This window comes from Acinonyx jubatus, chromosome A1 (genome assembly GCF_027475565.1).
Source record: "Acinonyx jubatus isolate Ajub_Pintada_27869175 chromosome A1, VMU_Ajub_asm_v1.0, whole genome shotgun sequence".
Lineage (NCBI taxonomy): Eukaryota > Metazoa > Chordata > Mammalia > Carnivora > Felidae > Acinonyx > Acinonyx jubatus.
The window spans coordinates 9,743,993-9,768,442 of record NC_069380.1 but is presented as its reverse complement, the minus strand read 5'-3'; the positions used below and the strand labels follow the sequence as shown (position 1 = coordinate 9,768,442).

Sequence of the window (24,450 nt, the reverse complement as noted above, 5' to 3'; positions counted from 1 at the left end):
GCAGACACGCAGGGCGCGCCCCTCCGCGTCCCCCGGGCTCGCGCCCCAGCGCGGGCACGCTCACGAGCTCGGGCCGGGGCCGGCGCCGCCCGCGGGGGCGCGCCTCGTCCCCCCACTCCCTTCCCCGCGCGGCCGCGGGCTCGGCCTCTTCGCGCCCGCGCGCGCCCGCGCCGGGCCGCCCGCAGCTGCGGCCCCTCCCGCCGCCTCCTACGCACGCTCCTCCGCGCGCTCCTCCGCGCGCTCCTCCGCCCGGCTCGCGCGGCGACGCCCTGGGCGGCGAGAGCCTCCGCGGCCGCGGAAATCTGTACACACCGCGCGGCGAGCCTGGTAGCTGGGTCTCTGTGGCGCAATCGGTTAGCGCGTTCGGCTGTTAACCGAAAGGTTGGTGGTTCGAGCCCACCCAGGGACGGGCAGCGCTCGTTTTCCTGAGATGACCTCGAGACGGATCCATTTTAAAATGGCAAGCCTGAGATTTTTAGTCGAACGGGAGTACGACGCCACCACGCTTCCAGGCTAGAGGAAGACCTTGTCCTCTCAGTATTTGTTGCACGGCGGGGGCGGATCTAAGAGGGACTCTGCGTCTGGACTGGCAGCTTGTGCCTTGGTCATTCAGTTCCCGTGGTCATTTATCCACGGGAAACCTACACACATTCTTCGGGAGACCGGCCCAAGATTGTGCTTCAACAGCAGTAACTGTAACCGGGGGGAAATAATTGCCCCTTGACAAGTGACTTTCTCCCAGAAAATCGGATACCACCAAAAAGTAAATGTACTTACTCAATACTGCCTTATCTACTGCCAGAAGAATCCGAGGAGCTGTTCGATGAACATATGCAAGGGGAGTCACCTAAAAGTGTGTGGGGGCATAATCACCCCACGTAACTGTGCTAAACGGAGCTCTGTTTTGGACAATGGACTTGAACCTAGGCAAAGGTGTTGATGTTTGCGTTAGATCGCTGACACAATTTTCCCTGAAATTAAACTCAGGCAGAAATTGTTTGTATGAGTTCTTGCTAAAAGGTTTCCAATGACGTGTTTTCAACTCCGGTCTCACAGAAGACACAGATCTTTTACAAGCAGATGGTTCACATAAGACTTTCTATAAAGATAGAGAACCACACGATAATATGATAACGTGATGCTATAATTCGTTCCTGCCAAGATTGAGGTCATGTGGTGGGTGCTTTGTCTCTGGGATGTACTTTTCCTGGATAGAACTGAGAGACTCGGAACAAGGAATAAGTTAGCTGCGTCACTCGGCGGTCTCTTAGGAAATGCCTTGGCAAATGCTGGCTGATAATTATTTATCAAATAATTGTTGATAATAAAATACCCTCTGTTGTCTAGTGAGAAGCCCTAAAAAAGGAGACACAGTGTTGCACTTGGAGAATTTCAGGCGGATTCAGCAGTAGCCGGCCCCCCTCCCCCCCCCCCCCCCCCACATTCCAAGCTTTCCACTCATACTTATGGATAGATTATAGTAGAAACAACAAAAGGGAAGGCAGTTAGGTCATAAGATCATTCATGTACTGTCCAAATCTAGTCTAACACTTCAAGATGAAGGAGGCATAATATTTGCTAACACTTACGTTATGAGGCCTTAGAAAGCATATCCTTCCGCTTTAAGCTGATCGTATTTATACTAGGTTATAAGCTCCTTGAGGGAAGAGACCAACTTCTGTTCTTAGTGATCATTTTAGATTCCAAACTGCTTCCTTCAAGATGCAGTTCAAATTCTTGAGCTTAACACACAGAGGCTTTCATGATCTGTGGCCTTGTCTCCTACCATGTTCCTGCATGAAAACTTCTAGTGGTTATATGCATTTACCAGGAGTTCCTTCAATGGCGCATGCCGCCTTGTACCCCCCACCCCCCAGATGTCTTTCCCGTTACCCTGATGTGCCAGTCCCCGCCCCCTCTGTACACACCTGGGTAACATCCGCAGAGGAGTTACCTTCTCAGGGAGGCCTCCCCTGATGCCCCTCCTCCATTCATTCATCACGCTACCCTGAAAACAGGGAGTTACTTGTCACCTACACTAGAATACGAACCCCTGGAGTGTAGTGACTACGTCTTTATTCACATTGTTTGCTCACCTACCACAGGCCTGTCACATGCACATGCTCAGGACAGATGCGTTCCCTGCCTTCTCAGAGTATGTGATTAACAGAGATAGATACTCAGATAAAAACGCATATGATGAAGTGTCAGCGTGAGGGCCACAGAAAAATGTTCCCAGGCAGTAAAGGAGGAAGTCAACATAGATAGGCTGGACTGTGTCTCCGTGGAGGATTTGAAACAACCCTGAAAGCTCTGGACAGGCCAGAAGGCAGGGGAGAGCTATTTAAAGCTGGCAAAATTTGGAGACAAGATGGGGGTGGGTAGGAGAGGAGCATAACCAGAATATGGAACAAATGTACTTAAATAGAGCGCACTGAAAATGTTCTTAGCTTGCGGAAGGGCCCTGAAGACCAAAGGATGAGGCTAGACTTTACCCTATAAAGTAAGGGAGTAACTGTTAAAGGTTTCTGTTTCAGGATATAATGAAATTTAGTCTTGATGGTTGGTCTGGCAACAGAATAGGGAAAATAAGAGATCAGAGAACAGTTAAGAGGAAATTATATTTCAAAGGAGAGGCAATGAGGTGACTTTAGAAACGAAGGATGTAATTCAAGGGAAGACTGGATAAGATTTAGAGACTGAAACAGGAGGGAAATGTGGAGGGTGGTGCCTACATTTACAGCCTGGGTGACCCAAGAAATGGTGATAGTGTTGCTTGATGTTGGAGGGGTCTTAAAGAAATCTTGAAATTGGAGAAATTATACATTGCCCATACTTTCAGTTTACCGTACTTGTGGCTGGTTCTCCACCATGGAGTTCATCTAAAACCTAGCCCCAAAAAGAAAAAAAAAAAACAAAAACAAAAAACCTAGTCCCAGAATCATTTTTTTAAAAGTTTAAAAGTCTTCATTTTTTTAAAAGTTTTTATTTATTTTGAGAGAGAAAGAGAGAGCTTGTGCACATGCGTGAGCTGGGGAGGGGCACAGAGAGAGGGAGAGACAGAGAGAGGGAGCCAGCACGGAGCTTGATTCGGGGCTGGAATCCGTGAACCGTGAGATCATGACCCGAGCCAAAGTCTGACACTTAACTGACTGAGCCACCCAGGCGCCCCTGTATTTATTGTATTTGTATTCTAATTAGTGATAAAGGTTATAAAGTATGTCAAATCCAAAGTGTTTAGGGATGGAAAAATTACTAAACTGAAGCTTTTAAGGTAATACAAAGAACTAGAATAGTCTAATACTATTGACAAGCCACCAAGAAACCAATTTTTCTTTTTCTTTCTTTTTTTTTGCTGAGCAATTAAGTAGATACGCAAAATTAGTAATAAATGACTTCAGACCCCAAACAAAGGCTGCTTTGGGGTTTTAACACTTAATACCTTATTTTTATAATCTGCAATGACTTGATGTGAAGGGCTTTACTATATTGGTCCTTTAAGGGTTGCTTCTATAGGGATTTACAGCACAGCAGATACCAATTTGTATTTCTTTCCTTGCAAGTTACTTTAATGACATCGAGCAAACTGTCATATTTTATTACCCCCTTGGAGGAATTGAGCCATTTTTCATTGCTTTTTTTTTCCTTTTTAGTAAAAACAGAACAGAAATTACTGTCTGCCAAAGAGGACTCAAACTAGTTATTCCCTAAGATAAAGTGACAAAGCAAATCAAACACACACTTTAAGGAGACCGACTATCTTAGTACTAAGCTGGGAAGTCGATTATTATAGATTATCATATGTGTGTGTGAGCACAGGGGTGTTTATTTATACCTAATTGAACAACATATTCACTTTAATACTAGAGTTTAGGCTAGTCTGATAATTGAAATTCACTAGAGTGTAAACTACATAGGCGAAAATCTACATTGGATGTGACTCAACATAGAACTGAAGTTTGAAATACAGAATTTCTCCATTAATCATCAAGCAAGGAGGTTCTTTACTGGAACCACAACTTTCGTGGCCAGCAGGGACATCAGTTTACTGCTGCAAACATTTTGCCATCCTGCTGAATTGGCCTGGTTTACACTGCCTTAGGGCTGGGGGAGCAGTAAATATCTGGTGTTGTAGACACTTGAACCTCAGCATATTCCCCGATCTCCGCCTCCAAGCCTGGTGGGAAGGTATACTAAAAAGAGAAGGCTGGCAAGAAGGGTGCTTTACCAAGCTATTAAGTACCTGCAGTAACCAAACAAAATGAATTTCCATCTTGAGATGTGAAGTCTTTCACAAGTTCCTTTTCTCTCGATGGCCTCTTGCTTCTGTGGTTACATTTTAACTCCTGACGACTGTATTTTACACTTCTCCGGTACTAGATTTGTTGTCACTTTAGCCCGTTTGCTATGTTGCAGAAGTTGATAAGCCCCTTTTCGTGGATCTGCTCGGATTAGAAACAACCTGGTATGCCGTTCTGCCTCCTTTGCCTCTTCTGTGGCTTCCTGAGGGAACACTGGTTGGGGAGAAGGGGTGTGGAGGTCCTGGTGCTCAAAAGTGAAAGAGAGTCAGAAAGACAGTCACACAGATAAGCTCGCTGAGCAGGCCTGTTCAGAGCCAACCAACTATGGGGGACTCTTTACAGGCACCCACAGGAGGGGTTGCCTCTGGAAACTGCTCGGAATGAAGTCATTGGTTTAAATGTGACTTCTTTGGGATGCTTTCTCTAACCTCCCAGATGGATCCCACCCTCCCTCGTCATCCTCTGCCATAACACATATTGATCAATGTTTTTTGGCCCCCAGGCTCTGCGTTTGGAGAAGCAGTCCTTTTTGTGTTGTTTGTATTTGTGGTACCTAGCAAAACTCTAAAGTTACCTAAATTTGATTGCAGTAATCATTTTTGTGATTATAAGCCAAAGCATTATGCTGTATACCTTAAGCTTATGCAGAGATGTAGGTCAGTTATATCTCAATACAACCGGAAGCGAACAAAAACAGAACAAAACTCTAATAAATCTTCCACTTTTCGTCCAGTGTTTCTGACTTGCAGAGTACATTATTATAATAATGTTAACTGGAAGAAAAAACAGTTAAAATTTAATAGACTTTCTTCCCAGCGTATTTTCTCCTGGAAAATTGAGATTTACACTGTTTAATTGGCATTCTACCACTGAGCACCAAAATTTCCCCCTCAACTTACTACAGGAATTGAACATTTGTTACATTTAATATGAAAGATAGGTGAATGGTGTATCCTGAATGGTTAAAGAACAGTAAGTTGATTCAGCAAATGGTGTTCAAACAAATTTACTATCAGGGGAGAAAAACCTCAGTGCAGCACATCAAAATACATTCCAAAAGAATTAAAGATTCATGACTGAAAAAAAAGAAAGAAAAAAGAAAGAAAAGAAACCTAGCTTTACCAGAAGATATATGTAAATATTTGTATATTTGGGGTGTGGAAATGACCTGGCTAAAACATAATACTGAAAGGAAAAGAATATAAAATGTAAAATTTCTATCAAATTTCTCCTAGTTGCTTTTTCAACCACTGTTCCCCTCTTCATTATAACCCTCCCGTGCCTTTGAAGCACAGACCATTAGACTGAACCACCCACGCTGTTCCTTTGCGGCCATCAGCCATTTTCGTGGTATTCCGCCTTTCCTTGAGGATTTTAGCTCCTGGCTTACTGTATATTTCTTTCCACCAGGATTCCTGCCGCCATTTAAAGGACTCTGCCTTCCACAAAGTCTATCCAAACACCATCCTAGCCTCTTGATTCCTTCATCTCCTCACTTTTCATGGGACCTTGGCCATGCACTTCCCTTGTCACACTTCAGACCTCGTCATCGCCAATAACTGCACTGTTCCCAAAAGCTCAGTTTCAAGCACGCTGCTTTCTTATTCACTCCAACTAGTCCCGCGCTGGCATTCTTCGCACCCACCTCCAATCCACTGAGATCTGCCACCACTTTTTAAATGATCACCACCTGTCCTATGTCCCTCTAGCCCTCCTTATCACATCCTTAAAATCATTTTCCTTGCATAAAGCCTTAATTCCTTTTCTCCTCTGTCCCATTTACCTGGCAATACCTCTAACCTTGGCTGGATCCAACTTCCCATCTACTCTTTCTGTCCTGAGCAGCAAATGTGATTAGAGAAAAACAACCATCTTGGCTCATTTTGGTTAAAACTTACGGCCATAAACGTCTGGTGGGTTCTCTGTACAGCCTAGTGAGCCTATTGCCATGCCCCTGTTCAATTAGCTCTCAGACTAAAAATTCTAACTTCTCTCACTCAATGTTCAACTCCCCCAACACTCATACTCAGCTGGTAATATTACTATATCCCTGAGAAAATAAAAATGTGACCTTCCTCACTGCCCAATCATCACATCTCCTAATATCTGTACCCATATATTTGTCTTCTCTAGTATTAACGTGGATAAACCTGGGGGCTCTGGGGTGGCTCAGGTAAGCGTTCAACTTGAGTTCAGGTCATGATCTCACAGTTCGCGGGTTCAAGCCCCACATCGGGATCTCTGCTGTCAGTGGGGAGCTCGCTTCAGATCCTCTCTCTCTCAAAAATAAACATTAAAAAAAATAAAATGGATAAACTCCTTCTAGCTCGTTAAGGTCACACCTCCTCTCATACACTGGGTCGCCAGCCCTGGAGAAATTTACTGTGGCAGCTATCACTCCTCTCATCTACAACAACCATTCAGGTCCACACATACACATACTATGACATCTGCCGTCTTAAAGACATTAACAAAAATCTTGACCCCTCACTCCCTCACCGGGCACCAGGTGAATGTTTCAAAAGGGTAGGTCTCTATCTGCACTTTCTCTCAATCCCTTCTCTCTTGAGCCCACTCACACTTGTCCCAACTCCACTGAACTGTCCTCCCCAAGTTACCAAAGACTTTCCAATTGCAAAAGCCAATGGTCATTCTCGGTCCTCTCCTTACACTACTTCTCAGCAGCATCTGACGCATCAGCATCGCTCCGCCTCAAAAAAAAAAAAAAAAAAAAGCTTTCTTCCCTTTTCAGGACACCACACTCACGTCCCTTCCATGGCTCTTCCTGTTCCCCAGATGTTCCCTAAATGACTCCATCCTTTACTGGACATTAAATACGATCACGTATTCATAATTCCTAAGTAGGAATCTCTAGTGTCCGCCTCTCCCTATTAGATTATCTCCACTTGGCAGCCTAATGGGAACCTCACATATATTCAAAACTGAATGAGTGAGTGCTTTGCTTTAAATTTTTTCCTTCCCAAGCCTGTCCCATCTCAGTAAATAGTATGACCCATCTGCTCAGGCAACAAAACCTGAGACTCCTCTTTCTGCCCCACATCCAACCCATCAACACATCCCGTGGGCTCTACTTTTGAAATGCAACAGTAATCCAGCTACTTTTCAACACCTCCACAGGGCTCACCCTAAACTCTGGGGAGGCTGTAACGGACTATGGCTTCTACTCTGACCGGCTATAGTCATTCTCCACGCGTAAGGGATCCTTTTGAATCTAAGACTAGATATCCTGCCCTTGCCTGAAACCTTCTAGTGGCCTCCATTATTCTCAAGTGTTAACAAGGTCTTCGCTATGGCCCACAAAACCATTCAAAAACTGGCTTCTGCCAACCTCCTTCATCTTGTGTTTTAATTCTCTTTCCCTGTGTCTCTGCTCAACCACAATGGACTTTTCCTAGTCCTCAATCATGCCAAGCACCCTCACTCCTCTGGACTTTTGTTCTTCCTGGAATGCCCTTCCTCTACACAGTCACATGGCCCAACTCCCTAACTTCGCTGAAGTCCCTGCCAAATGACACCCATCTCCAAGAAAACTTTCCAAATCCACTCAGTCTGAGTCCTCCCATGCGCTCACCTGTTTTCCTCCACAGCATTCAGTGCTATTTGACTAAATCCTCATTATGCAGATCGTTTGTGATTTTGCCTACATGCTTAGATTTATAACCTTAAAAATCAACACTTACAATGTGGTTACTGTGGACACCCACAGAGCCGCCCAACACATATGACCCCAGGTGAGGTCTAACAGGTCAACACTGCCTTGATTCAGCTCTCATGCTATTAAGTGTCCTTTTTGCAATATATCCAGTGCCACATCTTGTGTGTTTTTGGTGATTTCACTGTTTAAAATGTACCTCAAGTGTAGTGTTAAACTGCTGTCTGATGTTCCTAAGCACAAGAAAGGTGTGATGTGCCTTATGTGTTAGATAAGCTTCCTTCAGGCATGACTTAAAGTGCTGTTGGCCTTGTACTCAATGGGAATGAACCAACGATATATGTTACCTGAGGTGTTTTTAAAGAGAAGCACAGAAAAAACAAGGTTATTTGTTGATCAGTTGACAATAATGCTGCAACCAGAGGCTCACAGGAACCTGACCCTGCAATTCCCCTAGGAGCAGTGGTTCAGTATTTCATATTCATGGAATGCTTGTGGAAACTTTCTAGAAGAGAACCACAAGTGACCACCAACTGTATCTGTTACCACTTAACATGATATATTTATTTCCTTGTTTAGAAGGCAAGCTCCTTCTAAAGGGCAAGAATTTCTTTTTTTTTACTGCTTTATCTCTGAGGTTTACAACACTGTTTGGTACTTACCAGAAATCTAGAAATATTCAAATGATTAAGCAAGTTCTTGGGGAAAGTCAACTGGCCAATCTTTATAGAGGCATATAACGTCATATAAAGTTATACTCAACCACACTAGTAATCATGAAAATGTTAAAACAACCACCAAAAAAACAGCCAAGATTTTTTTGCTCCCTCAATGCTACTACTTGGTGTTGGTGAGGGTTCAGGAAAGCCAATCATGCCGTCATTAAAAGACTTTAAAAATGCATATCCTCTGACCCAGGAATTCCACTCCCAGAAAATAAGACAAAAATAAGAAAGAAAAACATCTGTGCAAAAACTTAACAAGAATTGTTGCGGCACAACGAATAATAACAAAACAGTACAAGTCACCTTGGAATCTCAAGATTGGTCAAACGATAACCCGTACAACCTAACATTATGGAGCTATCCCAAAGTTGCCAAAGCTGTTAAGATGGAGAAAATGCTCATGAAACGTTAAAACAGATTGTACAAACACGTCGAGTAGAATTTCTTTCTTGAAGTCTATGTGCATACAAACGTGAAAATGTTCGTGGTGGTTATTACCACTAAGTGTAAAGATCGAAGATTCAAAATCTTCCTATTTTTCTGGATGTCCCAAGCTTCTCCTGACAATAAACACGCGGTACTTTTGTGATAAAAAAAAGAAAATGGGGGCGGGGGAGGGGACGGAAAGCAAATTGGACAAATCAATCACGAAGTGCCGAGTCCCAGAGTACTCTATCCCAAGACTGCCACCCTTAAAACCTTAGGAACTACCCCTAGTAACTCAAATCACTATTGCAGTGGTGCGGTTTAAGCAACCAAATTTTAAGTGGGTCCTGAGGGGGAACACATGCTTCTAACAGCTGCAGGAAGCACACTACTCAAACCCGGCTGTACGACTTACTAAGCTCTGTGCTGTTTTTTTTAGGTCAAATGTGATAAAAGGAGCCTGCTCACAGAAATGTTGATTTTTGTTTTGATTTTAAAGTTTATTTATTTTGAGAGACGGTGTGCACAAACGAGGGGAGGGGGCAGAGAGGTGACAGAATCCCAAGCAGGCTCCATGCCACCAGCATAGAGCCCATCGTGGGGCCTGAACTCACAAACTGTGAGATCACATCCTGAGCCAAGATCGAGATCTGACGTTCACCCGACTGAAATGTTGATTTTTGTTTTGATTTTAAAGTTTATTTATTTTGAGAGACGGTGTGCACAAACGAGGGGAGGGGGCAGAGAGGTGACAGAATCCCAAGCAGGCTCCATGCCACCAGCATAGAGCCCATCGTGGGGCCTGAACTCACAAACTGTGAGATCACATCCTGAGCCAAGATCGAGATCTGACGTTCACCCGACTGAGCCACTCAGGTGCCCCAGAAATGTTGGGATTTCAATGAATTAGTGTTTCATACAAAACAGAACGTAACATACAGCAAGCTTTATAAGCACTTGGTTATTATTTTCTCCCTAGAACAACTGTTGGATGGCGTCCAAATTTGCTTGCGGAAATAAATGTGTGGGAAAAATATGAGATTTATGATCATGTGGACTCTTTGCATATAACACAAAGATAGATTATTTTCCTGTTAGAGATCATTTATTGATCATGTAACGTTACTTAAAGTTCTAGTAACAAGGTTCGTGCCATCCTTACTAAGTAGAGAAGGAAAGTTCTTTGGGGGAGGTTTACATTCCACAGCACTTGACTGGTATAAGAAACAGGCGTTAGGATCTATGACCATAGAACGATTACCAGTCACACATTCATATCCCATGTACAATGACTTAAGTTTGTACAAACTAGTGTTTCTCCTGAACCACTGTAACCGAAAATTAAAATGTAGAAATTTAATGTACCCAAATGTAAAAACTGCCAGAAACTAGACACTCCTCTGTATCATTTTTAACATTTTGAAAAACTCACTCTCCTACAATACAAAATGAAGCAAACAAGGAAAACCAATTCCTGATCATTTTAATTTGTAAAACAGATTACATGCTTTGTGGGTAGAACCAAAGGTAAAACCTCACGTAGCTTACATTTTGTTCATGACAAGGCCAGTGTATAAATACTACTTAATAACATATTGAGTTTTCCAAGAGCCATAATAAATATCAAACTAAAAAAAGATAGCATGCAATCAACAACTCTCAAACAGATATTCATCAAAATGAGGTAAGTCTAATGTGTCATTTGCTAAAGAATTTAACGTTGAAGTGGAAAAAAACTCATCAAAAATATCAGTCTTCATGGAACTTTCCAAGTTCAATGTCCTAACGCAGGCATTATTTGTCAGTGAGTCTGGCTGAACTTCACACGGATTCTTCTTGGTGGGGCTACAGTAATTATGGTCCTGTCTCAGGTGTGTATTTTGGGGAATGTCATCTAACTCAGTAGGCACTGGTGCTGCGACGTGGTCATCTCCCATTTCTAAATACCTGAAATCAGCCTCCCCATTTGCCGAGTGCTCTGTTGAGACAACAGCTGTAGGAGACAACAGTTCTGCCAAAATTTCTTCATGACTTTGACCACTGTATGGAACCGTGGTGCATCCAGATTTATTCTCAGCGGTATCGATCTGATACTGTAGTTCTTTTAACAAGTCTTCTATCGAGTCACAATCGTTTGGAGACCCACAATGGGACACGTGTTCTAAATTTTCACTTGGAAGCGCTCCGTTTTGGGGGGAAGACATAAGAGCAGCTAATTTCTTCTTCTTTGCCTTAAGTTTTTTAAGAAGTTTGAGACGAAGTTTATGAATCTGACCCTCAACTGAGTCTCCATGGTTTGCAGAAGAAACACCATGTTCTTTGACACAGGAACTGTGACTGCGGTGAGCTCCGTAGGGGGCGTTTTCACATTTCTTCAGAACATCTGAATCAGCAGTAACATTAGCATGAACATGAGAAGTCGTGCCACCAGGCAGTGGATGACTTGGTGGCGGGGTGCTAACCGTAGGAGGCTTCCTTGCACACCTATTAGCTTTCCTGGATGCCCGGGTAGCCTTTTGGTTCACACCTTTAGTTTTAAAGCCACCAAAATTACTTGCCCCCTTAACCGAAGGCTGCAAATCAGTTACAGTGTTCCTATTACGAGCCGAAACACAAGGTGGCATAAAAGAAGCACCTTTGCTTAATAAGCCTTTAACCCAACTTCCTACAAATGGTTTCTTCGGAGTGTCTTTCAGAGATGGATTCTGCAGTGGCTTTGCTGTTACAGGTTTAGAAAATGCTGCCGTTTCGTTTTTCTTCAAATTAGATACCTGAGATGTAACCTGTTGTTCGGGTTTTAATTTCTCAGTCTTTGGTGAAGGAAACCGTGTCAATGGAGTGTCCTTCTCGTGGGCCACTGTGCCCTCAACTTCCGGCTGCCCACCGTGTACAGGATCAGTAGCGGGGATATTATTCACAGGTGCAGCAATCCCCGTGTCTTCGGCATTCGGCGGTGCAAATCGCACGCTTGCATTTACAGTTTGAGACGGAAGCTTTAAATCCATGAATTGGTCTTGAGTCAGGTTTCCAACACATGGAGCGGATACTAAAGAAGCCAGTAGTGACTCTCGTGATTGCAAAGCCTCTGTTTTGCCAACTCCTGCATTCTCTGCCACAGGTTTATTTTCAAACGGGAAACTTTCAGAGTTAACCTGTATTTCTTCAAGTGTCAAAGATAAAATATTGTCGTCCCCCAAACCTTCTGGACCGGAAAGTAAATGATGTCCGTGAGCTACAGCCTGACCCTGCGAAAGAGTATTAGGAGCAAATGACACACTGGTGGGGAGAGTTCCTGAGGACAGCTCGGCGGAGGCAGCATCACCCACAGAACACCACGCTGGAGAGGCTTGTTCCTCATCACCAAAAGCATGCTCATCACTAGTCTTTTTAAGTGGAAGGCAGGCAGATGTTTTATCTGTCATCTCAGATGTTCTTCTTTCCCAAATAACAATATGGATCTCTGAAGCAAGAACTTCAAATTTCTCACGACTTTCAGAACATAGGCCTTTTAGGTCATCACATTCCAGCCAAGTTCCTGGGGGATGAGGAAGTTAAATAAATGAGGTTAGACATTCAAAACGCACCAGCTAGGTTAATTTTCTTCTGGCCATTTTAACTGCTGTATCCCTGAATATCCACCGAAGAGAACACTTGAGAACATGGCCTTATCGTTGTCACCATTTCCTTCTGCCAAAGGTTAAAGTCTTTATTTGGACAATTAAAGTTACGGACTAACATCCAGAAATTTTAAAAACTGAGATAGTGTTTACTCTTCCCTAAATTACCCACAAAAATCAAGACAGAAGTCTAAATATTTAACTTTTGTGACTTGGAATACAGTATGTATCGCCCAATTTATCCAACAACAACAGAAAATGGATTTTTTCTGAGGCGCCTGGGTGGCTCAGTCAGTTAAGCTTTTGACTTTGGCTCAGGTCATGATCTCGTGGTGTGTGGGTTTGAGCCCTGCATTGGGCTCTGTGCTGACAGCCCAGAGCCTGGAGCCTGCTTCGGATTCTGTGTCTCCCTCTCTTTCTGCCCCTCCCCTGCTCGTGCTCTGTCCCTCTCTCTCTCTCTCTCGAAAATAAATAAACATTAAAAAAAAAAACAGGGGGATTTTTTCCATATCTGTGAATTTTCATGAAGTCTGTTACCTCAAGTACCAACATTTGTTTGAATTCTTATTTTAATTTTTTTTTTCTGATTAAAAAAACGAAAACTTTAGAGCTTTCATGTGTTTAGTTGTTTTATTTCTGAGCTTCTATTCTCTCATTTGTCAAGCAAAAATGAAATCATGTAGGTAGGACAAGGGAAGAGGTTAAGACCCTGTAGACACACACACAAAAAAACCCAACAAAACCATTCACTAAGTTTATGTGGATATATCCTTATAAACCACCTGAACCTACTATTTCTATACCCATTAAAACTTCTGAGACTCTGTTGTCTGTTTATGTCAGTGGTTCTCTACCATACATGCACATTAGAATTACTTGGTTAACATTTGGACCTAATCCCCAGGGACTGATTCAATGCTCGAGGGAGGAGCCATGACCTTTTTTATAAGGTAACCATTTGATTTTTATATGTTGGAAACCATATAACCATGTAACCTACTGAAGAGGATTTCAGATTCCCTGGAATGCAGTAAAAAATTAATTTTTTTTCCAGTTTGTTTATGTTATTGAGAACCACTTCCCTCCAAATGCTGAAGCAGAGTAAAATTTTAAGGTAATCTTATTTATAATGTGAGTTTTGGCTTGCAAAGTGCTTTTATAACACATTATTGTGCCACCCACCCAAACCACCCAAAGAGGAAAATATCAGCTATGAGAAGTGTCCAAATAATAGAAAATGGAAAAAACAGAAAATATCAAAAAGACCCCTTACCAACAGCCTGATACAACACTTTAAGTGGCTGCGTTATCTTGTTTAAGACAAAGTGAACACTGTGAGAGAAACACACTCAATATTAAACCATATCAGATAAATGTTAGGAAAAAACCTAGCAAAGTTCATGGGCTGTACTATTTAATCTTCTTTTGAAAAGTCTAACTATTTAAATAAAGGCTTTACGGGGCACCTGGGTGGCTCAGTAGGTTAAGCGTCTGACTTCAGCTCCGGTCATGATCTTGCGGCTCAGCTTGTGAGTTCGAGCCCTGCGGAGCCTGGAGCCTGCTTCAGATTCTCGGTCTCCCTCTCTCTCTACCCCTCTCCTGCTCACTCTCTGACTCTCTCTCTCTCTCTCTCAAATAAATAAATAAGTAAATACATACATACATACATACATACATACATAAAGGCTTTACCTTGACCATAGCTATAGCAAATTATAGAGTTCAGATACTCTATTTCATGGGGAGAGAAGGCTACATGATCTGTAATGTCCAACAGTCTTAGAAATAGATGTTTTCTTTATGACTAACAATTGGAAACTAAGGAAAATTTTTTTATTCTCAGTTAAAAACCTTTCAGTACGATGCACTCTCTTTTTAAAAGAAGTACATGTTACATATCTAAGAAATCAGAACTGGCACCATTCACTTATCTGTACTGACCACCTATTACTCATGGAATAAAAGCAAACAGTGGAAAAAAGCAAATTGTAAACTAACAATAGTATATGATCCCATTCTTCACCTAGAAAAGAAATACGCATAAGCACATGTACACCCATACAAAAGCAGCAGAAGACAGGAGTGATTCTAAACCAGAGTGACAGAGAGGAGGGGGCAGAAGAATTAAAGGCAAGGGCAAGAAGTGAGAGGGAAAGGAGTCAAGACAAAGTCTGTCTTTAAAAAAAAAAAAAAATCGAGAATTTAGCCTCTATGCCTATTATCATAAAAGAAAAAGGTTCAAACACTTACCGTCAGCATCTAAAATCCATGTTATAAAATGATTATTTGCTTGGTACTGAATTACAGAAGTTATTTGATAAAGACAGCCTTCAAAATGGAATGAATAGTGCTGCAAGTCATTTCGTGGCAAGCCTTCCACAAAGTGCAACATGAATATGGGAGATACTCTGTGGGAGAGGAAGGCAAGCAAAGTCAAACAAATTTCATGCCCGTGCCTGGTTATACAAAAGACAGTCTGAAGCAAGGAAGTCATACATAACGCTTTCAAGGCTAACTGCACTAATTTTTCTTGAGAACCTCCAGATGTGTGCCTTAATTAGCATTGGAGAACTCACTCTACGAAGTATGTAACAGTAAACCCTTCTCAGAATGGTATCACCGACAGTTGGAAGCCATCATGCAATAAGGCTCTAACACAGACCATTAAACAAAAATTGCTCTGTAAGCCACACTGCTGCTTTGGCTTAAAGAAGATCTCACAGTAACATAACTATTCTGCAAAATCACAGGGAAAAATCCAGACCTTTTAGAATTTTCTTGGGCATCCAGTGGCCCAAATGAATTACTTTTGTTGGATGGCATAGGTAATATGGGAAAACAAAGTAACAAACCTAAGACACTGAAATAAACATTTAAAAAATTGCCAATATGCTAATAACTTGTCCTATTTCACTTTTATCTCAAGAAGCAGAGTGGTCCATCAAAGTAAAACTACTCCTTAGGAAGCTTAATTTGTACCTAAGTAGACAAGAAAATAGAACATACTGGTTGATTTACCATAAACTTCAAGACATCCCTAATTTCAAAAATACACTTTATCGTTACAGTCACATGCCAAACCAGAAAACAGAATCCAAAGATGGGCCTCAAATTAACCAAATTTAACAAAGCTCTCATGATTTAAGAAAAATGTCAAATACCCCTTTTCCCAATATTTAAACAGCTGTCAAACTTACTTATCAAAACTTATTCAGCTGAAATGAACTTGAATCAGTGTCCAAAATGCAGATTATTCAGACAAGGAATAATTAGTAAATTATCTCATCGATCATTCTGTTAGAGGAAAGAATCAAGTCTTCAAAATTTAGGTACCTATAAATAACAAGTCCGGCAGAACTGTCTATAATGCTAACCCCCTTTGTTCTTTTATCATATCTGTAGCATCACTTTAAGATAATACTGATTATAGAGGCGCCTGGGTGGCTCAGTCAATTGAGCGTCCGACTTGGCTCAGGTCATGATCTTGCATTTGTGAGTTCGAGCCCCGCGTCGGGCTCTGTGCTGACAGCTCAGAGCCTACAGCCTGCTTCCGATTCTGTGTGTGTGTCTCTCTCTCTGCCCCTCCCCTGTTCACGCTCTGTCCCTTAATAACAAATAAATAAAATTTATTATATTTATTATTTAAATTACACTATATTTATTATTAATAAAATAAATAAAAAATGGGAAAAAAAGATAATACTGATTATAAAATATACCACTAGGAAAGAGAACTAACTAAACTACCACGCCATCAATTTATAGACATGCTCCCATTTTAAATATGTGAAAATGTGCCTCTGAATCAGTGATCCACAGTGAAAGTACAGATATGTTCTCACAGCTTGATATGCAGGCTTCAGGCACCTACTTGACTCCTTAAGTACTAATATCTTTTCAAGGTATCTTTTTAAAAAAAAATTTTTTTTTAATGTTTGTTTATTCTTGAGACAGAGACAGAGCGCGAACAGGGGAGGGGCATAGAGAGAAGGAGACACAGAATCTGAAACAGGCCCCAGGCTCTGAGCTGTGTCGGCACAGGGCCCAATGCTGGACTCAAACTCACTGACTGTGAGATCATGACCTGAGCCAAAGTCAGACGGACGCTCAACCAACTGATGAGCCACCCAGGATACCTTCTGTGGCTAGTTACTAAAACATTCTCTCCTGGATCCCTAGATTACACAAACTTGCCTCCTTAGTAGTGTGAATTACACATGGAAAGTGTTCAATGGTCAGTATTTTTTTCTTAACGGCATATTTAAAAAAACAGTACAATTTATAATGATGGCATCTTGGATTCAATAAAATAAAGCATATGCCCCCTCCTCTTCAAGTTTATCTTCCTCCCTGGGTCCCTAGACTCTAGCGTCCTTTAACAGTCACAGATTTCTCCTACCCGTACTTCCAGCTTGTCTCATTTCCAGCCTCATAGCTGAGGGTACAACTTTACTCTTAAGCTGGCAACAGATTTTGTTCTCAGGCTTCTTGCTACTCGCAATGCCTAGCATGTCGAGGATGATGCTCAGAGCTCAGACTGAGTTAAGCTGAGACTTAACCATAAAAAACCTGGATGGGACAGGTTAACAGAATTGGAATGAGAGTCACAAGAGATTTCAAGCTAAGATCTGTTTGCATTCACCTCCTTAACTTGAGGCTGAACTCCTCCTACTAGAAGGATCTACCCTCAGGAAGAGAAACAGGAAAGAGAAAGAAGCACAAGAGAACCGTGCCAACTGCCCCGCTACTCAGACAGCAGGGCAACACAGAGTCCCTGTCCCACAAAGAGCAGCAGACAGTTTTATGTAATGGCCTAGATAGAGTACAAGTTTTTTATTTTTATCCCAACTAATGTAATGTAATAATTCGTATTTTAGAAAATGCAGATTTAACAACATGCATATATACTCCTGAACTGTAATAACAGGCTTTAGGCAAAAAAAAATCTGCAAATATAATTTTTAAACCTCATTACATTCTAGATCTAATTACATCACTGAACTAGTTCATATTTCAGATTCTATGACAAAAATTGAAGGGTGCCTGGGTGGCTCAGTTGGTTAAGTGCTGACTTCGGCTCAGGTCATGACCTCACGGTTCGTGGGTTCTAACCCCATGTAGGGCTCTGTGCTGACAGCTCGGAGTCTGGAGCCTGCTTCAGATTCTGTGTCTCCCTCTCTGCCCCTCCCCCATTCATGCTGTCTCTAAAATAAACATTAAAAAAAAATTTAAAAAAAAATGTGAGTAAAATCAGGTATAATTAAAGTGAGAGTTGGGGGTGCCTGGGTGGCAGAGTCAGTTAAGAGTCCAACTCTGGATTTTGGCTCAGGTCATGATCTCACGGTTCATGAGATCGAGCCCCATGTTGAGCTCCATGCTCACCAGCACGGAGCCTGCTTCGGATTCTCTCTCTCCCTCTCTCTCTCTGCACGACCCCCCACTCATGCACACATGCACTCTCCCTCTCTCTTGAACTTAAAACAAAAACCCGTAATTTTAACTTTTTTAAAATGTTTTTTTTAATTTATTTTTGAGATAGAGTGTGAGTGGAGGAGGGGCAGAGAGAGGGAGACACAGAATCCGAAGCAGGCTCCAGGCTCTGAGCTGTCAGCACAGAGCCCGATGCAGGGCTCGAACTCACAAACCGTGAGATCGTGACCTGAGCCGAAGTCGGACGTTTAACCGACTGAGCCACCCAGGCGCCCCTTAACTATTTTATATGTCAGTACTCCAACCAAACTTTTGTAGGGAATGGTTCAATTTATCTGCTTGGAAGAAAGTCTCAAAGTCATTGTATTTTAATGATACTTTAATGACACTTTAATAAGCTCTATAAGCACAGAACAGAAACATCTAATTCTCTTCCTATCACTCCCCTACCCTTTACAAAAAGTTATTAAAAAAAAAAAAATCATGGCACAAAAACAGACACTCAGATCTAGGGAACAGAATAGAGAACCCAGAAATGGACCCACAAACCTATGGCCAACTAATCTTTGACAAGGCAGGAAAGAATATCCAATGGAATAAAGACAGTCTCTTCAGCAAGTGGTGCTGGGAAAACTGGACAGCGACAAGCAGAAAAAGGAACCTGGACCACTGTCTTACACCATACACAAAAATAAACTCAAAATGGATAAAAGACCTAAATGTAAGACAGGAAGCCATCAAAATCCTTGAGGAGAAAGCAGGCAAAAACCTCTTTGATCCTGGCCGCGGCAACTTTTTACTCAACAAGTCTCCAGAGACAAGGGAAACAAAAGCAAAACTGAGCGATTGGGACCTCATCAAAATAAAAACCTTCTGCGTAACAAAGGAAACAATCGGCAAAACTAAAAGGCAACTAACGGAATGGGAGGAGGTATTTGCAAACAACATATCAGATAAAGGGTTAGTATCCAAATCTATAAAGAACTTATCAAACTCAACACCCAAGGAACAAATAATCCAGTGAAGAAATGGGCAAAAGACATGAATAGACACTTCTTCAAAGACATCCAGATGCCCAACCGACACATGAAAAAATGTTCATCACTCATCATCAGGGAAATACAAATCAAAACCACAATAAGATACCACCTCACACCTGTAAGTGGCTAACATTAACAACTCAGGTAACAACAGATGTTGGTGAGGATGGGGAGAAAGAGGCTCTCTTTTGCACTGCTGGTGGGAATGCAAACTGGCGCAGCCACTCTAGAAAACAGTATGGACGTTCCTCAAAAACCAAAAACTAGAACTGACCTACGACCCAGCAATCACACTACTAGGTATCTATCCAAGGGATACAGGTGTGCTGTTTCGAAGGGGCACATGCACCCCAGTGTTTATAGCAGCATTACCAACAATGGCCAAAGTATGGAAAGAGCCCAAATGTCCATCGATGGATGAATGGATAAAGAAGATGTGGTGTATATACATACATACATACATACATACACACACACACACACACACACACACACACACACACACACACACAATGGAGTATTACTCGGCAATCAAAAAGAATGAAACTTGCCATTTGCAACTACGTGGATGGTACTGGAGGGTATTATGCTAAGTGAAATTAGTCAGAGAAAGACAAATATATGACTTCACTCATATAAGGACTTTAAGACACAACAGATAAACACAATGGAAGGGAAGCAAAAATAATATAAAAACAGGGAGGGGGACAAAACATACGAGACTCTTAAATATGGCGCACAAACAGAGGGTTATGGGAGCCGGTGTGGGGAGGATGAGCTAAATGGGCAAGGGGCATTAAGGAATCTACTCCTGAAATCATTGTTGCACCATATGCTAACTAACTTGGATGCAAATTAAAAAAATAAAAGAAAATAAACTTTAAAAAAATATCGAGTACCCGCTATATAACAGGGAGAGATGACACAGCACTGTTTACTGATACATGAAGATTCCATAAAATAATAATAAAATTGGATTATAAAACAACAAAAAAAATAACTGTTAAAACTGAAGTTTAAATAAATAAACTTTTCAAATTACAATCCAGGGTACTGTATGACTTAGACTCCTAGTAATGAGGTTTTTTTCAAGATCTGTAAAGTAAAATTAAATCAGATTCTAAGTTGGTGCTCCGTATCACCATGCTCTGAATATAATTCCTAAATAATACACTTAAAGTAGCAGATCTGGCCTTGCTAGATTTAATTCATCTGATTTATCAATGGACTCTTTTTCCAATGGGAATATATTAGAGTGTGGATTACCTGAGACAAGGTGTTCGGGGAACTCACAATACTATTAGTTTTTAGAATGCTGACTGTAAGGTTGAATTATACATGATATCATAATGGATCTAATTACTTTTAAGTTATCCTTAAAAACTATTAAATTTGTTTCTAGATTCCATTCGACAACAATAGATCTTGATTTGTTGAATCTTGTTGTTGAATATGAATTTCAGGGGCTCCTGTGTGGCTCAGCCAGCTAAGCATCCGACTTCAGCTCAGGCCATGATCTCGCGGTCCATGAGTTCAAGCCCCGCATCAGACTCTGTGCTGACAGCTCAGAGCTTGGAGCCTGCTTCAGATTCTGTGTCTCCCTCTCTCTCTGCCCCCGCCCCACTCACGCTCTGTCTCTGTCTGTCTCTCGAAAAATATACGTTAAAAAAATAATAATACAAAAAGAATATAAATTTCAAAGTAAAAAACTCAGAGGACTTCAAAAGACCCTGTCGTTTAAAATTTAAGTGAAATTTTACACACTGGTTCAGTTTACTTTTGAATACAGTCAATGTCCAAATTATAAACTCGGCTTATAATTGGCCTGTTAGAACTCTAAACACATTTCACATTGAAACACTTATATTCAACGGATATGTTTCTGGATCAGAGCCTGAATCTCTAATGTAAGTAATGCATCTTATTTGTAGAATTAAAAATCGTACGTTGCAATGCATCCAATTAACAGATCAAACAAAATCGGAGTAAAAGTTTATCTTCAATGCTGGTGCGTGAGAAAAAGCAGGTGTAAGTGTTAGATGAAATCACATACACCAGGCACCTCAAGCAACCCACCGGTCCAGTACAGGATGGCAGACACCCACACCCTGCTGCCCTTCTACCTCCTTCTCAAGACAGGGCGCAAACAAAAAAGACTCCCACAACACTTCGATCTCCAAGTTTGAAACCCCAGACAACCAAAACAGACTGTGGACTTTCCATGAAAGGTAGCTCCTCTTCTTTTCCATTCAAATGCTATCAAATGATAGCGAATGGGGGGAAAGAAAGGAAAGAAACCGAAAGGGCCAAGAAGGGGAAGAAGACATGAGGAAACAAGCAAACAACAAATATTCTGCAGGCAAAAATTAAAGAGCCACAGGGAAGCGGTAACTGAGCAGAACGGATGAAGCGGTGATGGGAGCGCTGTGGGGTGGGCACACTCAGGAGAAGAGCGTATACATGTCACAGAACCCCTCGAAGACTCATCGCTGATGGGCAACAGATACTGCAGAATGTGGGGTAAGGCCCCGGGCTAAAAACTAGGGTAGTGACAGGAAGAGTGTATCCAGAGCTCCCATGCACCAGGCTCAGAGAGGAACCAGTACAGACCGGAACACTGGAGCAAAAGATGAAAGGTGGCAGAAGAAAGGTTTCTAGAAAAAAACGTGGGGGAGGATTGCAAAATTGTGAAACATTTAAGTGTTTAGAAAATGTATCAATGAGTGTTTGAAGAATTTGGAAAAATTTCACAATGCATACATAAAGAAAGCAAATGAAAACACAAGGAAATAATTCCAGGAAAACTTAGAAGTTATAAAAGAAATGAAATACAACCACATATACTGCTTGGCTGGAGAGGAAATACACAAGTATTCATAATAATAAATAATGAGTACTGATTACAAAAATCAGTACTGATATCAGTATTACTGATAACAAAAAATGTTATCACGTTGCAAGGACAGGGAGAGGTTAAAAACAGACGGAGCCCAGTGATTGGTGTTAAGAACCCTAGTCTTCAACAACTATAAAAGAAGGAGAATGGGGCGCCTGAGTGGCTCAGTCAGTTGAGCTTGGTCCAACTTCAGCTCGAGTCATGATCTCACAGTTCGTGGGTTCGAGCCCCGCGTCGGGCTCTGTGCTGACAGCTCGGAGCCTGGAGCCTACTTCGGATTCTGTCTCCTTCTCTCTCTGCCCCTCCCCACTTGTGCTCTGTCTCTCCGTCGCTCAAAAATAAATAAGTGTTGAAAGAAAAAAAAAAAAAGACTGCATAAAAGTGGAATAAGCTTTAAAAAGAAAAAAGAATGAAAACAAAGAGAAACAAAAGGTGGAATAAGTGCACTGTTCTGAAACGTCAAAGTAAATACCGCTTCACAGGTGTAAAGTAGACGCTTATGGGAGAGGAGGTCGGAGGGGCACTGCTCTCTTTCCTTCTAGGTCTTGGCAGTATTAGATTAACCAAGAATGCATTACCTGGATGAAAACAACTCTTTAGGAAAGATTGGAGGGATTTCCTGGCACATCCAAGGGCATCAGAAAAGGTATGAAAAGGTTAATGCCCCTGCTTCTTTATACCACATTATACCTCCAAACATTTCTTTACTGAGAGTCAGAGGCGAGGATGACTAAACACGAAGGTTACAGGATGCATTTGCGCAAAGTGTATTAACAAACGAGACACACTGCCTAGAATGGAACTGACCCATGAGCTTAAAATATGGGCTTCTGGTAGCAATTTTAGAAAAGGTAATTCTGACCAGTGGTCCCACTGCGGACAAATAGAAAAGCTGGCAAAATATACTAAAAACACATCTGCTCAAAGGCAGCAGAAAGCTTCCAAGGGGATGAAGAATTAGCAGGCTGAAGTCTGGGAGAAGATGGGAATTCAGACAGATGAGCCTGTGGTTCACCTTTGAGTCATCTTAGTTCTTGAAATCAGATTAAGGAAATCCCAGAATTCTAGTGACTCCAGGCACTTGGCAGAGGAGACAAAAACTGATGATTAATATCCTTAAAGGGAGAAAACAAGGTAAAAGAAGGCAAGGCCCCATTAGAGTGGGGTCAGACAGTCACCCTGAGACAGGTGTAGCGGTACTTTGCCTGGGACAGTTTGCTGTCAGCCAGAGTCCACGACGGAGAGGCATTTTGGCAATTCGTAACAACGCAAACTTCTGACAAACAGTTTCAATTCTACAAATTAAATCCACCTTCATTTCGTGCTAAAAATAGTAAGACAATTTTAACTCACTTTTCCAATACCATTTTTCTTATCTGTGACTTATTCCTGCAATTGTTACATGGACCAAAATGGGCAGCATTAAGTGGGTGCCACTCAGGGATGACATTTGTAAAGGTGACCAGATTCTTCATGTATCTGTAAAACAGAAGACATAAAGTAACTTAAATTCGTTTACATTAATTTCAATCAATGCCTAAACCTTCATTCATTTATTTATACTTCCCTATTCCCCCATATCCCATGATCAATCAATATGCTAACGTTCCTCGCACACCCTAGTAAAGCTCTCTGTGAAGACCCTCCACAGTGACTCCTGTACTTTTTCAGCTGTGAGATGAAGACAATATGAAAGGCAGGGTTTCTCAAGAACAATACTGACATTTTGCGCTGGGTATTTCTTTGCTGTGAGGCATCTGTCCCATGCACTGGGGCTGTTGAGCACCATCTCTGGCCTCTACCCACTAGATGCCAGTAACAGCCTCCAAGTGTAGCGACCGTTAGCTCCAAACACCGCCAAACGTCCCACGAGGTGCAAAAAGCCCCTCGCTGAGAACCACCGCTTCCAAATTGATTACGAGCTCACCCCTTACCTACAAAATTACAATCTGGCTACCCGTGTGGACAACCATAAAGGAAAAAAGACAGTTCCAAATGTATAATCACGAACACATACAACTTAACTTTCTTGATCTTTAAAAAATTAGAATGCCAGTTGTGGCAGAATTTTGTTTTCCCAGATACAGAAGTTCCAAATTTGCACTTTAGTCTAGATACCTGACAGCAAGAGGCACCTAAAATGATCTTTCTAGATGTACACTACATCAATTGGGTCTACTTTAATAAAAAAAACCTTTAAAGGGGCAATTAATTACCTAATAGACATTAGTTTTTTCCTAAACAATAACAACAAATAATTGATCAATCGTAAGTGAGATCAGCACAGGCTATTACAAATACAGCAGTTCTCAGGGAAGCTAACATTTTAAAAGCGAGCAGCA

The 24,450-nt window shown here is 41.7% G+C and overlaps 1 protein-coding gene and 1 non-coding gene across 6 annotated transcripts in view; one reads left to right on the top strand and one right to left on the bottom strand.

Moving 5' to 3' along the window:
* Nucleotides 1-335: 335 nt before the first annotated feature.
* Nucleotides 336-409, top strand: TRNAN-GUU (transfer RNA asparagine (anticodon GUU)). The gene has a single exon. It is a non-coding gene; the product is annotated as a tRNA-Asn (tRNA).
* Nucleotides 410-10,592: 10,183 nt separating this feature from the next.
* The window catches only part of USPL1 (ubiquitin specific peptidase like 1), a 37,215-nt gene continuing 23,357 nt past the window's right edge, over nucleotides 10,593-24,450 (bottom strand). For all 5 annotated transcript variants that reach the window (XM_015083751.3, XM_027064630.2, XM_027064631.2 and 2 more), the window contains 3 exons: nucleotides 23,462-23,587; nucleotides 14,993-15,150; nucleotides 10,593-12,660 (listed from right to left, as the gene is read on the bottom strand). In XM_015083751.3, coding sequence (XP_014939237.2) covers nucleotides 10,775-12,660; nucleotides 14,993-15,150; nucleotides 23,462-23,587 — 2,170 coding nt within the window. In that variant the 3' untranslated portion in view covers nucleotides 10,593-10,774. The remainder of the gene's footprint in view (nucleotides 12,661-14,992; nucleotides 15,151-23,461; nucleotides 23,588-24,450) is intronic.